At 39.8% G+C, this 15662-nt stretch overlaps 1 protein-coding gene across 3 annotated transcripts in view; it reads left to right on the top strand.

The window, feature by feature from the left end:
* The window catches only part of si:dkeyp-14d3.1 (transmembrane protein 132C), a 164642-nt gene that overhangs the window by 28782 nt on the left and 120198 nt on the right, over window positions 1-15662 (top strand). For 2 of the 3 annotated variants that reach the window (XM_020632932.3, XM_020632931.3), the window contains one exon: window positions 9320-10208. In XM_020632932.3, the coding sequence (XP_020488588.1) occupies window positions 9320-10208 (889 nt within the window). The remainder of the gene's footprint in view (window positions 1-9319; window positions 10209-15662) is intronic. The other variant, XM_065964220.1, reaches the window with a different exon arrangement.

Below are 15662 nucleotides of genomic sequence, written 5' to 3'. Positions count from 1 at the left end.
GACTGACCGGCCAACCACCCAGGCAGCCATTCTGTGTCCGCCCATATTCTAGCGCACAAGGAGTGGGCAGCACAAACATGGCCTCTCCCTCCCTGGTGTCCTCTATTGTCGGCTGTTCATTTACTCAGATTCTGCGAGTGTGAAGGCTTCTACTCGCTCCGCCAGTCCTATTCCAGCTACCTCCTCATGAGTCCTGTCCTAGTGTAAAGCCCCCGGTGGTATCAGCGAGCCTGTTATAGGAGGGGTGCTGCTTGACTAGTTAGCACTCAGCTGGGACCTGCTTTCTCCTCCTGCACACCTCTACACAGCCATGCAGAAAACCCTCTGACTGCTGACCTCAGGAACTGGAGGGCTGAAACTGACTGTATGAGCATCAGATTTTTTAAAGTGACAACTAAACTAATTGGAGCTTGCAAGGCTCATGCGTGCTGAATAACCTGTATAAAACTTCAGAAACAAGATTACACAAAAATAGACCAGTCCACAGAGATTGCAAATCGATTTCTGTGCTGAAACTATTAGATTTTCTTCCATTGAGCTGTGTTATGGCCTGAACTGATAGCTGTCCTGGCATAAGCCAAAAATCCACTCTCCAAACACTTTTGTTTGAGGCTACTTACGTCCTATACTTCCTAAAGAACCAGGGGAAACTGTGCACCAGATGGATTCTATTTAGCCCCAGACTTACAGTATGTTACCTAAATGACCAAATAAACAATATTAACCATCTTAACCTAGCACATGTTTTCATGACTTTATTGAAGACATATTAGCTACAGTAAAGGCTTATTGAAATATCATTAGCCTTGAAGATGTTTTATTATTGACCATATTATTTTTAAAATTAAGATATTGATCTTGTGATTGTGTGAGTGGAACTGTAAGGGGATCATCAGAGGTGTTACAATCTCTCTTAACTGGGGCATGGATGTCTGTATTTAAAATGTTGACAGTCTTTCAATAGAAATGTTCCTTCAAAGCATATAAAGATAATGGTACAACAGGAAAGGCAGGGGATTCTCAAATTCATTATAATTAATCTTCTATGGATCATTAACACCTCTACATAGTTTCATATCAAGCCATCAAACTGTTTACTCAATATTTCAGTTAGGGCCGTAACAGTGGACTGACTTACCACCGTCATCATAGATGCGTGTCTAAAAAGAACTGTCTGAAAATGACAATTCTTTTGTGCACTGCAGACGTACAGTAGGCTACTGTTTAATCACCCACTGACTTTAATGAATTCTACAAATTTGTTGGAGGCTGCAATCACGGAGGTCTCATCAGCGAGAGGTCCTGACAGAGGGAAAATACAGCCTCAACATGATTTTCATATAGAGGAAGGGGAAAAAATCGCCTTTGAATAAAAACTGGAGATGAACAAAGAGTTTCAAACATTTGAATTTATCCGGCTCAGCATTATGCTGCCTCTCCTTTTACAATTTAATGGAACACAATGGAGAAATTTAATTATACATGATGTGGATCATGAAGTGTGTGCTGAAATAGACATTTTTTTTCACAGTTGAATTATCATTATTTTCTTTCGCCCTTGCTTTTCTCTACCAGATGAAGTTATGTATATTCCTCATCTTTTCCTCTGCTCTTATTTGGGAAATATAGCCTAACTAGCAAATGTGGGCTTTTTCAATATTCCTTATTAAAACTGTTGCATTGCAATAGTAGTTAATTCTTTAACATAGTCCATCCTTTGTGGCTACAATTGAAAGTTACACATTTAATGTACAGCATTTAACCCTTAGAAATTATTGTTTATAGCAACCAGAATTCACCTTTCATCAACAGCTAGCTGAATTCTTGCCCCAGTGACTGCAAGCAGTCCCCAAGAAGTCTGTTCTTTGGCCTTTGAAGAAAACAATGTAATATCTGAATTTGGGCTTACATTCCTTTAAATAGAGGCTAACCTTCTCCCGTTTCATTGATACAAGTGCAGAACAGGACAAATCTGTTTCAGACCCTTTAAACAGTAATTACTGTTTTATGAATGGAAGTATGATGTGATTACCCGAACATCATTGACAGTACTTGTAACACCTGTAAAAAGTGGCAAACCCCGGTGTTTCAGAATGAAGTAGGTAGTGCAAATACCAGCTCCTCCCCTCAGGCAGATGATACAGAGCTGCCTTAGGCAGGAACAACCAATATAAAAATAAATATTTTCCCTCTTGTCTATCAAAGCCCTCAATACCAACATAGCTGTAAAGTGTGTGTGTGTGTGTGTGTGTGTGTGTGTGTGTGTTTGTGTGTTTAGATGTGTGTAGAGATGTGTTACTCTACCTGCAGTTGTTCATCACTGTTTTCTTAATTTTTTTTTACTCTGCTGGATTTTATGCTGATGTAACTGGACATGTTTTAGTTATGAATTAATGTGCTTTGATAGACTGTTACTGCATCAGAGCACTGTGTAGTCCAAGGCAATTTCCCACTGGGACAATAACGTTCATCTTATCTAATCTTATCACTTCAGACTGGCTGCAAAAGCCAAGTAATCCCCATTAAAATGTCATTTTTTACAGCACAAATAAACTTGTCTACAGCATGATTCAAAAAGCTAATTTGGAATCAGTCTTTCTTTTCTTTATTGGTACACACTGTAAGGGGGCTGGAATTATTTTTGACTCGTGTTTTGATTTCATTTAGAGTTATTCATACGTTTGCACAATTAGGAGTGGATGCCTTGCACCTATTTGCCAGGCCCACCTCAGCTCTACCTCTTTGCCTGTTTCTAGACTGATCGAAAGTCAGGTTGATAGCAAATCCAATATGGCCACTGCCATCGTTGGACTTCATAATATTCCTTAAAAAACCAATGGGTGAAAAAAATGTAATAACAAAAAGAATAATAGTAACGACAACAATAGCAACAAAAAAAACCTAATATTATAACTGTATGTATGTATAATCCACCTTTCAAAACAAAGTTACAAGGTGCAGCACATACAGAAATACAAACAAAGCAAGCAGCTGTTTGAATATAAAGGGTAAAAGAAAACATAGCCAACCAAGACAGTTATAGTAGGGAGTTTAAATAACATAAATACATAAAATAAAATTGAACACCAGTCAAGAGGAGGCCCTACGATAAAGGAACATTTTCAGTGATGATTTAAAAGAGGATAAAAGATGTAGCTAATCTTAAATCGTCTGGCATTACGTCTATGCTTTTTACAGTCTAGGTCTATAAAGCTAGAACCAGGTGAAGGTTATCCTAGGGAGCACTAACACTAGGCAATCCATGCCATGCCCAAGCACATCTGACCCCCTAAATCCACTTTGTTTGACTAAGTGTGAGTGGGTCATACTGTGATCAAGCACGATATACATCCTTGGCCCTGTCACGGTTGGAAGAGGTGGGTTTTGGCATGCTATGGTTTCTCCTGCATGATCATAAGCACCGTTATGTAAAGTGGACATACCGTGGAAACAATCCCTGCATTTCATTATTGTGAAATCCAGGAGTGTTTGAGTGCCATATCTGACCCAAAACGACCCAAAATAGGTCTAGAAGTCAGTTAAATCGAAGTCATGTTCTGTGTTTTGTTCTCAATTGTTAGAAATTCACCATGCCACTATTATACAGACTGTGGCAGCTATTTGACAGCTACCGGAAATGTTAAGGTGGAGTCTTCTTTTTCATCATGTTACTCAGTTCATGAGTGGACATCAATCAAGCCACCTTAAATGTCAAAATGATAACTGAGCATTGTTTGTTTTTATCTTGATGACAAACACTTAAGTGATGATCTGATCTTGAAGCACTCCAAGTATATTTTTCAACTGCATTATGCAAATATTCTATTTCCTCACTTGGAGTGCCGTTCTGGTGTGCTTCAGCAGCACTACATGTATGGTGAGGATGTCAGAAGAAAGAAGTATAGTTAAATCAATCCTCTCATCTAACTGTTCACAAAGGCCTTAAACATATATTCCAAAATGTCTGTCTATTCCTTTAACCCAGGATTCTACTACACCTTACTGTGTTCATGTTGCTTATGTGAGGTCCTTATATTCATATATCCAGGGTGAAGGATGCAACATTTGACTAGAGCAAGCCTTATCCTGTATCACAGGACCTTGTATGTGCCACTAGGTCTACATAAATAATTATAACAATGACAGACAAATATCTGGTTACATCATGCCTGTTCTCTGTGAAATTTCTAGTGAGCATAACGTTGGTGACAATTGTGCAGACCACAGCTGGAGAGAGCCCACACAGATTCAAAAAGAGTGATTTTATTAAACAAGATTGCCTACAGAGCAATATTTTCTCAGGGGGTCCAGACATGTGAGCAGCCCCGCTGCATGGAAAAACAAAGAACCAGTAGAGTTTGAAAAGTAGGTTTGTACTGTGTTTTTCATTTTTCCCTCCCCAGAACAAAGCAGGCTGTGATTCATCTTTTATGATTTATTAATTTCAATCCATAACACCGGCTTGCTGATTCTGATTACTACGGATGCGGGGTGTGGAGATTTCCCGGCTTTATTTGGCCTGCGATAGGATTATTTTCCAGTTTATAAATTCAGTGTCAGTTTTCAGGCACCAGTCCTATAAACAAGGTTTGCATGCTTATGCTGATGCAAGCTGAACTGGATTTTAGGGGCATCCAAACTGAAATAAAATGAGTTGACTGCCTTCAGACAGCCTTTATTAAAGCTCCCTGAATCGACTGTCCTCAAGAAAACAAAGCATGTTTTAAAGACATCTAGTAGTTAGTTTGAATCACATCTGAGCCTAATCACTACCAACTTAAACCCTGTTCATTACTGATGCTTAGTTTCCATTATGTAATTATTACACATACTGTAAGCTCAACTCCCTCACAGTTTGCTCCAGACATGCCACGATCCTAATTTGTATTTGATTTTCTATTTTCTGTTTCATTTCCTCCTTTCCACTTGAGGCTTTTCATTTTATGAAGAGATGGTGGTGGTTTAGGATTGTGTTTGTACACAAGATGTGCCTCATTGCTTGGCTTTAAATAGAATGCTGTATGTCCTTTTTTAGATATCCGTGGCAGTAGTCAAAACCCTGTATCTCCTGAGCAAGCTCTGTTTTCACAGTTTTTGATCCCACCGCTTCTTCTTACTTGTATTTGTTGATAAGGAATCAATCATGTTTGGTTCTTGTTTTTTAAACTTTGCAGCTACCATATGAAATTTGATCAACTTTTCACGAACCAACCTTGTATGATTTCATTATTTGTTTTAAGCACCAAAATGTAATGGTCTCTTCTAAAGGAATACACAACAGTAGCCTATTCTAACAGCCGAATGTAAATATTCTTAGTTTGTTTTAGGAATGAGGCAATCACGGGGCACTGGTGGCGCAGTGTTAGAGCGCATGCCCCATGTATGGAGGCTGTAGTCCTCCAAACGGGTGTTGCGGTTCGAGTCCGACTAGTGGCTCCTTTCCCACATGTCAGTCCCCTCTCTCTCTCTCTCTCTCTCTCTCTCTCTCTCTCTCTCTCTCTCTCTCTATGATTTCCGACTCTATCCACTGTCCTATCTCTCCAATAAGGGCACAAAAAAGCCCAAAATAAATATTTAAAAAAGAAAAAAGAATGATGCATTCAGTAGAAAATTAGTAACATTATAAAACTATTTTCATGATTAATTAATGATCATTAAGTAATTATCTTTGCAAGCAAATTTTGTTTTTTTTCCAGGATGATTTGTGAACAGACTAGAATAATGATGTCTGCTTGGAACCCATTTCATCCAATTTTTGATAAAAAAGGGAAAATACAAAATGAATGGGGCAATGATGGTATTCTATCTTTTATATCTCAAAGTCCAACTCACAAAACACATTTTGCTCATTATGTTACAGCACAAACACACACACAGCAATTAGCCCTTTGTTTTGCATTTGATATAGAGTAAGGCTTTCAACACACTAGTCCTGCTGTTGGAGTTTAATTCCATCCACAGAGAGACGATAAGCTGGTGACAGGTCATTTCCAGTTTATTATGACCCCCCATACTCAACAGGTGCAATACCTGTTAAACCCTCTGTAACATGAATCCTCCCTGGAGTGAGCAGGCAAGAGCAAAGCGCCTCATCCATTACTCATCCTCCTGTGTAACGGCTCCAGATTGCCTCATCTTACAATGTGGACCTATTTACTGGTGTAGGGACCCTGGAGTGATTTAACCCCTCACCATACAAGGACTGTAGTAACAGACTGAATTGTTGCCACAATTATTATAAAGTCTGGAAGTAACTTCTTTTTTAAAACGTCTTCAGTGACCACCAACTCTCTGAAGATGCCTAATAATTCCCTGGAACTGCACACGGCTATTTGTACAGATGTATGTGAATGAGACATGGTTTTGCATAGAAAGGCGCCGTTATAAGGGATGAACCAAAAAGGTTCAAAAAAGTGCTGCAGCACTAAGATGCTATATGCTTGACAGCGCAGTTCCAATTCGCCTTTATACCTGGAGAATAAATGCTTTTTGTAGCTTGACTGGTCAGAAAAGCTGCTCAGTCATTTAGTGAATTTGCCACAGAGAGTGAAGTGCAGACCTGTAGAGAGAGCAGTTTGCAGTTTGAAGACGACTTCATTTTTGACTACTCTGACCCGTTCCACTATCACACTCTTCATTTGTTAGCAGCATAGTGCCACAAATATGACAATGTCTCTCATCAGCAGAACAACACAAAGGCTCCTGCTTGTTCATGAGAAAGACAAATTGCTCTGCGGTGCTCTGCTGTTTAGAAGTCTGTGTTCCCTGTTGTAAAGAACAAGTCTGGAGTTGTGCATTTGCTCAGAAGCAAGGAATGCTTTAAATAGTACCAGTGCAGTGCAGTGCTGGGTTGAAGGTTGAAGCGTTCCTGCACCAGTGTGTCCCTCAGTGGGACAGCAGCACTGAGGTCAAGAGGGGCACCATGAATCACAAATCCCTGACTGATTTGTTAACAGTCATGGCATTGATTTACAGGCCTGATCAGAGGAGAGAAATCCTCAGGCAGCTAGCGCCAAGATGGGAGTGTAATCACACAGTAGATTACTCTTGAAAAGAAGGTCAAAGCTCTTTGTTATTGTGATTAAAACCTTTTTCTGTTTTAAGCTGTTGTTTCCTCAACCAGTAAACCCACTAGCACCATCTATAGATCTGTCAATACATGGGTAATAATTTAAACATTTCATACATCCAATGCCTCGCTGACTCCGTATAAAGAGCAACAAAGTCGGCATATAGAGAGGAAATAAAAGTGGATGAAGGGGATGAGGGGATTGTTATCAAGAAGACAGCAAAACCAAGAAAGAGCAGAATCACATCGACAGCAAGCTGCACTTAAGGAAAAAAAGAACAGCATTTGAAGTTTGGTATACCAGACATTGCAACATTTAGAGACTTAATAGCGGATATCTGTCATTTTCTACTATACAGACGTGCGTGGAGGAAGCTTCTCGTCAATGACGTAATGAAGCGATCGAAAAAAACATTCTCCTGAACGACATCTGAACTTTTAACAAGATTTTGAAACAGTGACACTAGTAGATTTATGTTAAATGGGAAAGAATACCTATCAATAGATGTAGGTCGCTTCAAAGTTTGGACGTAGCCTACCCTAACAGGTCTCCGTGTGTGTATGTAGGTGTGTAAGTGTGTGTGTGTGCTGACATGTTTCTCCATGAGGGCAACAATCATAAGATTGTTGAACATGTGAAAATTAAGTAAAATACATGGTGGAGAGAAGGTAAAAGTTTTTAAGACAGTTTTATTGTTTATTTATCAAAGAGAGACTTTTTTTTTTGGCAGAATTGTAATTCTTAAAAATATGACCAAAGGACATGAAAGTGCTTGTAGTTAAAGAACCACTCTGATGTGATCATGCAGGTATACCACTGGATATATTGTTGGATTTAAAAAAACCTCTATTCATTACACACACATTGTTTACAAAGCAGAACTAATCTAGCAAAGATCATACACAACACAAAGAGAAACAGTCAATGCAGACATATTTATGCAGGCAGGTTGTCTGACTCAGCACTGGAGTTCTAACAAGCCCGAGCCTGTCATTCAGAGTTTGGAATTTGCTTTGTTTATTTAAGTAGTTTTTGTTCAAAACTAACAATCTAACAATTAAGTTCTGCTTCTTGTTTAGAGGTTTTGCACAATAAAAATCTGTGAGTGGAAGCAATCATTAAATACTGTTACAAAGAAACGTCCTCACTTATTATCTAAATGTGTTGTAAAGGTGTCCGGTCATAATATTGTGGGAAGATATTTTTTTTTACAGTTAAAACTTTTTTTTTCAAATTATGAATACTCCTAAAAAATGTTTTAATCGGATTACATGTTGCCTCGTACATCATGTGAAGGGCATGCAGGGGGCTTTGGCCCTCCCACACTCAGACCAATGAAATACCAAATTACAACTTTCCAGCATTTCAAACCCTGTGCTTGAATGAAGCAGCAAAAGGAAAGCTTGAGCCAGGGAATAGGCTGCACTTTATGGATTGTAAAATTGTTTTTTCTTTTTCTATTGATAAAAGTGAAGTTGGAATTGTTTCAGCACCAGACAATGCCTTAATCACAGTAATCATTCCAGCCTTTTCTTGTTTCTTAATTTTCAAACACAATTATACAAAACAAAAGCGTAGTAATGACATCATGCAAGCTGAAATGGTGTGTGAGGGGGGGCACATTTTGAAACATTTATAAATAAGAAAAATCCTGAAAAACTGCTGATATTTCCAGGAGGAGCTGTATGTTTTTTCACTCTGACTTAACCCAGAGTTTTCCTGCCAGCCCCTTAGTATTTTTTCCTCAGCAAGATATAACCTGTAGATGTCACCTAGAGCCAGCAGGAGAGGGTGGTGACGTTTATATCCTTTGGAGTCAGTGCTTAGACTGTGCACGAGACCATTATGAACTCTGTGCACGTAATTAAACAGACTAAATGTCTGTAACTTTGCTTCTGCAATCCTGCTTTTTTAGGGTGGGAATATATGCAGAGTAACTTTACTTCCAGGACCTGTTCAATATGTTGCCCAAGTGTTAGATTGAACTCATTGGCTTCTAATGGCGACTGCAAACAGAGAGTGTTCATAATGTTAAGAGTGAGACATTAGCTCTCAAAACGTACTATATGGACAGTAAATGATATGAAAGTGGCAGAAAAGTGGTGTTGCTGCAAATGTCCTTCACTCACAACCAAACTAGAGTGCTGCTTAATGATTGTCCCTGTGTTGTTTTATGCAGAGTATGTTACATTCGCAACCTCTCTTTTGTTGATCTTGCCTTGACTTAGCTCTTCTCTTCTGTCTTCCAGTAGCTGACTGTCGAGTCTTGGATGGATTGCAGAGATATTCCCCTATCCCCACATACCTGCCTGTCAACTACCAGGTGCTCAGTGCTGACTTGGCGTTCTTCCTGAAGGAAGCCAACCAGGACTTCATGAGGAACTCGAGCCTGATGTCACGGACTGAACCCTTCTTTATCTACCAGGCCAGAAGTTTGCCCTCAGTGAACGCTAGCTACGGGCCTCTGTCTCTGGAGCAGCCTGTCCCGTTAGAGCTCCTCCAGAGCCCTGGGACATTTCCTGCCTCTTCAGTTTTCACCTTTAACTGGAAGATGCAGACGTTTATCATGAATACCAGGATTCACCTGGCCAAACCTAGAGTCCAGGTGCTTTTTTACATCGTAGGCAGGGACTGGGACGACTACAGTGCCATCGACAAGCTGCCTTGCGTGCACATGTTTGCTTTTCACGAGACCCAGGAGGTGCGTGGAAGCTGCCAGCTGAAGGGGGAGCTGGGTCTGTGTGTGGCAGAGCTGGAGCCCTTAGCCAGCTGGTTCAGCCCGCCCAGCGTGGTGCCAGGCCGCCAGAGGAACCTGGACGTATCTGAGGGCACCCAGGTGGAGCTCTACTACATGCTGCAGTCCACAGAAGCCGGGAAGTGCCACTCCGAGGAAGCCAGGAAGGACAGCTTCATCCGCTCGAGCCAGGAGGGCCTGTTTGGTTCATACACCTCGACGCCGCTGAGGAGGATCGGCGGCGTGAGGCTCTACCAGAACCCCGCTCCACCGCCCCTCACTGAACACAGGCTGGATAATAACTTTATGGTCTCGGTGCCAGCCACACCCATGAGACAGAGGGAAACCGTCTCTGCTTTCATCACAGTGTCAGCGTACTCTACCGTGGAGATGTTTACTCTCAGGTAAGAGAGCATATTCTTTTGTTCTGCGTAAAGTATCTGGCTGTGACTTCCTTTGTCAGCCTCAGACTGTGGAATTCTGCAGCCTGGACTATTTAGTCGTACTTTTCTTTAGGTATTTTATTCTTTTCTAGAAATCCATGCAGTATCCACGCTAACCTTTAAAAAATACACTGACACATGGCTAAACATGTAGCTCTTTTTTCTTTATGTGGTAGCACACCTGAAAATCCTCCACATGCTGGTTTCTCTGCTTGGTTCTCGCTTGCTCTTTGTGATCCCTCTGTTTATGTTTTATTAACCTTTAACACGCAGTACTGTTGTTCCCGTTGATAAACAGTTTCAAGTTCTGAAGTCAAACTACTGAATGAGAATGAAATGATTTAGTTGCAGCTCATAAACACCATCTGATTACCGAAGTGATCAGTAATTTTTGTGCCACTGAACCATTTAAATCAACATTGATCGTAAAGTTGTCAGTCAACTTGCAGGTAATCAAAGGCTAATGACAACATTAACGTAAACACGGGCTATTGTCAACACACTTCCTCTGGGAATTGGCTGTATTGGAATTCTAAATGAGTCTTGAAAGGTTTTTTAAGTAGTTTTTCCTCTGAAAATTAAAACCCTTAATTGGCCTTTTTTGGTATGGTGGGATGGGGGGTTGTCCCTGACTAATTGCAGATCAGGATCAGTTGTTACTCACCAAGAAGGCTCTGACACAAAACTCATTTGCATATATTTTAATCGAACAATCAAGAGGTAAGATGTAAAGTCCTATAGGGCAGTTTGGTTTTCTTTGGCAGAGGTAGGCTAAGCTGATAAGAAAAATAGCAAACTTTATAGAAAGGGGATTCAGAGGGTAATTTGTTTATCATACGTTGTAACCGTAGACATCATAACATGAGTTTTCTTCACATAGAAAGAGAAGAAAGGAGATCTCTTGGAAAAGCGCGTCTCTTTGAAGCTGTTGATAGGTACTAATTATTACAGAGAACAGACGAGACCAAAATGATTTAGACCATTAGCATGCAATGCAAATGAGGATGACATTAATTAAATTGCGTGTCCATTAGTGTAATGACTGAAGCCGATTTAAATTTCACTGGTTTGGAACATTAATAAAGCTGAGGAGATGCTGCATCAAAGGGTCAAGACAATTTGTCAGCCAGTTAGAAAGAAATCCTGCTGAAAGCTGATTGGGAGTCATTTCTGCTCAGGCAAGGTAAGGCAAAGGGGAACTTTTAAAATATTTAGAAAGAGTTATTCCACTCTTATTTCCCTTTTCCAGCTGTTAACTAATGAAGATAGTTTCAGCGGCTCACATTTAGATAGGCAGAGTCCGCTTCAGGCCCATAAATTGGAGCTAATGTAAACAAATTCACAAGAACTCTGAAGGTTTAACAAGCCAAACAAAATTCTCCAGACTTGCGTCTTTTCTGTGCCTCATTTAATTACCAAATCCTTGTCCTGCAGTGATAAGGCATTGACAAACTTTTTCCTTTCTCTAAATTGAGAAACTCTGGAAGATTTCTTTCATCATAAATGAACAGGCCGGGCTGGCTGCAGAGGCGATGCCTGTGGTGTTTTTATTTGGCAGCGGAGCGTGCGGCAGGCGCAGGTTGGCCATCTGAGAGCGACAGATATGGAAAAGGCCTCTGTGTGGTCCTAGGTGATAAGGCTGTCCTCATACATGCATTTGTTAGGACGCTTAATCACCAGAGCGAGGAGACTTTGATCTCTATATTCACAACATCATTATCATGTGTGTACTACACACTTCTGCGTCAGCCATTGTTGGCTGTGTGGCCCTGAATGCACGATGAGCTTATGATCCTGTGAAATCTGTCGAGCAGACCCTCCTCCGCTTCTCTAGTTAGGCCTATTCATTAGATCCACACGTTTGCACATTTAATAACAAAATCCAAGGCCATGTCCTTATATTACATTTTTATTCCTCATTCTGGAAGTAAACAATGTATTTGTATTTAAAAATCCCTCGTCAAATTCAAAAGAAGGTCATTCAGTATTTGCTTCTCTTGACCATTTCTCTTTTTACCTTCATGTCATCCAAACTGCTGGAAAGCTCACACTGTGATCGATGTCACGCAATAAAAGCCCATTTCACATATATCTGAAAGTCAATCATGCAGCTAATTTATTGCTTTGTGGATTGCCCAGCATGGGAGTACTTCTGTCCTGACATGCTACTTTGAGTTGGCTGGAGTCTGGTTTGAATTGACCTCCACTCTATTAATGAGCTGTCACTCAGAAACTGAAACGTTTTCCTTTATTCACTGCAGCTCTCTTTGCCTCATATTTTCAAGGATTTTGTTGTTGACTTTTGAAACATTTTGCTTTCTTTTTCAGACACCACCATGAGTCATATCACGAGTATATTTCTGTTTCCTGTTTCTTTTCTTTATACGTCGTACTTCTCAGGAAAAATGGCATGATGTAGATGTGAAGTGAAAGGAAAAAAGGGCCTGAGGTTTTCTTTCTTTAATTAGACTTTGCTGAATTCCTGGAAACAAATCATCAGCTTACCTTGAACTATATGAATACCCACTGAATGAAAGAGTAACATATCATTCTGAACATACTCAGACAGTCAGATTAATTATTGTCAGCATGTTTGTGGAAATGGCACCATTTGAGGTGCAGTTTGTTGCAGCACATGAGCTTTCCAATCAAATTGTACACTCATGTTTCCTTCAAGGGAACACTGGACAGAAGGAGATCTTTCAGGATATACCATGTGATTTATTTTAAACCTTTTTAATTGCATCCTCCTTCTGTTTTCTTTGTTTCACAGCTCCCCATAGAGAAAACATTCTCAGAATTATATACAACATCATTTGCATAAAACCAACCATTGAAGTCTAGACAGCACAACACCTGTTTTATTGATAGAATGCATGTGTGCAACAACTGATACTGTAAACATCAATAATAAACCTTTCAATATTCAAATAAAAGGATTTTCATTTCTTTAAATGCAGTCTGAAATACAGCAGGCTAAGAGGCTAATTAATGCCATGATAATAATAATAATGTTACTATAGGTGGTTTGAACTCCCCTCATATTCAAATAAAAATGCAAAACTATAATAACTTAAGTTGCTTAATATGTTCAGTTATTATTTGTTCGGTTGTTATTAAGCCAAGTTACAGGAAACAAATCTAAAATTTTGAGATTAAAGTAAATGTTAATATACAACTTTATTCACTTAAACTTTCGACTTTCTGCAAATTCCAAACTCCATTCGATCTGCAGAGTCCCTCTGCACCTTTAAGAAAAAGCTAAAGACCCAGCTCTTTCATGAATACCTACTAACTTAATGATGATGGTCTCCATATTATTGATGATGATGATGATGATGATGATGGTAATGACGATGGTTTTTGTTTGATAACAACGACTTATAAGATGGTTTCTATACTGATAAGAGCTCTTAAGAACTCAAGAACTCATGTTGTGCTTTGCCTCTGTGCAATGCATGTCAGCACCTGTGTGTCCAATCAGACTCAAAGCTGATCGTTTGCTCTTACTGACATTGTTCCCTTTTTTCTAGATCCTTGCTTGTGTTGTACTTACTCTCTGATGTACGTCGCTTTGGATAAAAGCGTCTGCTAAGGATTGTTGAATTGTAGAATTGTAGACTTTAATCACGTTGTGTAAAACTAGTTGAGGTTGGAGGTAGATCACTGTCAAAGTGCATTGTGTTTGTTATAGTATCTAAACACACATGAAGATTTGAAAAATCTAAATTTGGCACTTTGTAACAGTTCACAGAACAAAACCTTGACTTCAAACATCAAACAAAACAATTTGCAATTTTAGCAGTTCCATGAGTACTTGGAGTCTGGTTAAATCCATGCTCCGATCCATGCTCAAGCACGGTACACTTCCTTGGCCCTGGAACGCTTCAAAGAGGTGTTCTTCAGCACGGTACAGGTCATGCACATGCACATGCACGGGCACACAACGTGGACAGCCTTCATTATGGAGAAATCCCGCAGTGTTCTGGCTGTATCTGTCTTTTAAATGACTCAAAATAAGCCATTATTACGACGTTATGTACAAGAGGTAACCTTGCTCAGGCCTGGTTAGTTCTGGAGCTGTGTGAGTGACAATAACATCCAATACAACCTTTTTGTTAAGTGTACACATTCTGCAGTCACTTATTACCAGTGGATCTTAAGTAACAATGAGTCAAATACACAACATCTCAAAGCTCCTTTGATTAACGTTGTGTTTGTGTGGATTTCTGCCGTACTTATCTCTTTGCTGACTTTGACCTGCCTATGTTTTCTGTGTTTTGTCCTGAAGAGGCATTCATATTTATCTCAGTCGGTTTCATAAACAGCTACAAACTCCTCACAGGAGCTTTAAGATGGTTTCAAAAAAATCTAGATGAAAGATAAATTATTTTGTGATAGCAGAGTTTTCCTTTGCTGAATTCTGTCTTTAATATTTTCCTGCTTTGTTGCGGGATATGAGAAACAGTCTCACATCATGTCTGTTTGATCATGAGCCGGAGTTACTTCTTCTAATGTCTTCAAAGCATGAAGACATTTCTGCACAGCAGCAGATTCTGCAGGGGAGGGAAGACATTGAAAAGGCACTTAGGACTTGAAGGCCATTAAATTTAATATGCAAGTAATGTATAAGTCGGGTTCATTATCATAATATGTTTTCTGGTATCACTGTGTGAGCAATTTAAATTGTTATAGGCCGTGGATAATTCATTATTATCCCTCAGTATTAGATGTTTCATATGCAAATTTAATGCAATGAAGGAAATTATTTTAAAGAATATTTTCCTCCTGCAGTCTCTTGTCGTAGAAAGAATAAAAAACAGGCATTAAAAAAAGAAATTGGCCTATTTTGTCTCACTGCAGTGCTGCCATACAGCACCAAGTCGCATACAGTGAAGGTCATTACATGAGCTCTGCCCTCCTGTTCTGCACCATCATTCTGTCAATACATTATTCAATTTCAGAAAAATAACATTTCATGAAAGCAAATTTTCATCGAAGAAAACAGTTTTTCTTTTTTCTTTGGACTGTATAAAAACCTTGCTCCCTGCTGTGGTGAACTTACAATAGTGTCGCACACATCACCAGGGGGGAGGCGGTTTGAAAAGTATGCTATAGGCGATCTTTAGGAATTAACAGGGACACGTTCCCAATCTGATTTTTAAAATCTGAAAGGCAAATATCCTAATGGGGCGGCAGTTGCTCAGTCTGTAGGTATTGAGTTGGGAAGTGGAGGGTTGTTGGTTTCACGTCCCACTGCGGACAAAGTCTGGAAATTGGTCTGGTATAGCTGGAGAGGTGCCAGATCACTTGAGCATTGCTGAGGTGACTTAGACAAGGCAGAGTGGGGCTACAACACAGCGAGCGAGCCAGAGCTGTTAGGGGTTCAGTGCCTTGCTCGAGGGTGCTCAGCAG

This window comes from Labrus bergylta, chromosome 2 (genome assembly GCF_963930695.1).
Source record: "Labrus bergylta chromosome 2, fLabBer1.1, whole genome shotgun sequence".
Lineage (NCBI taxonomy): Eukaryota > Metazoa > Chordata > Actinopteri > Labriformes > Labridae > Labrus > Labrus bergylta.
This window is presented reverse-complemented; position numbering and strand designations above follow the sequence as displayed.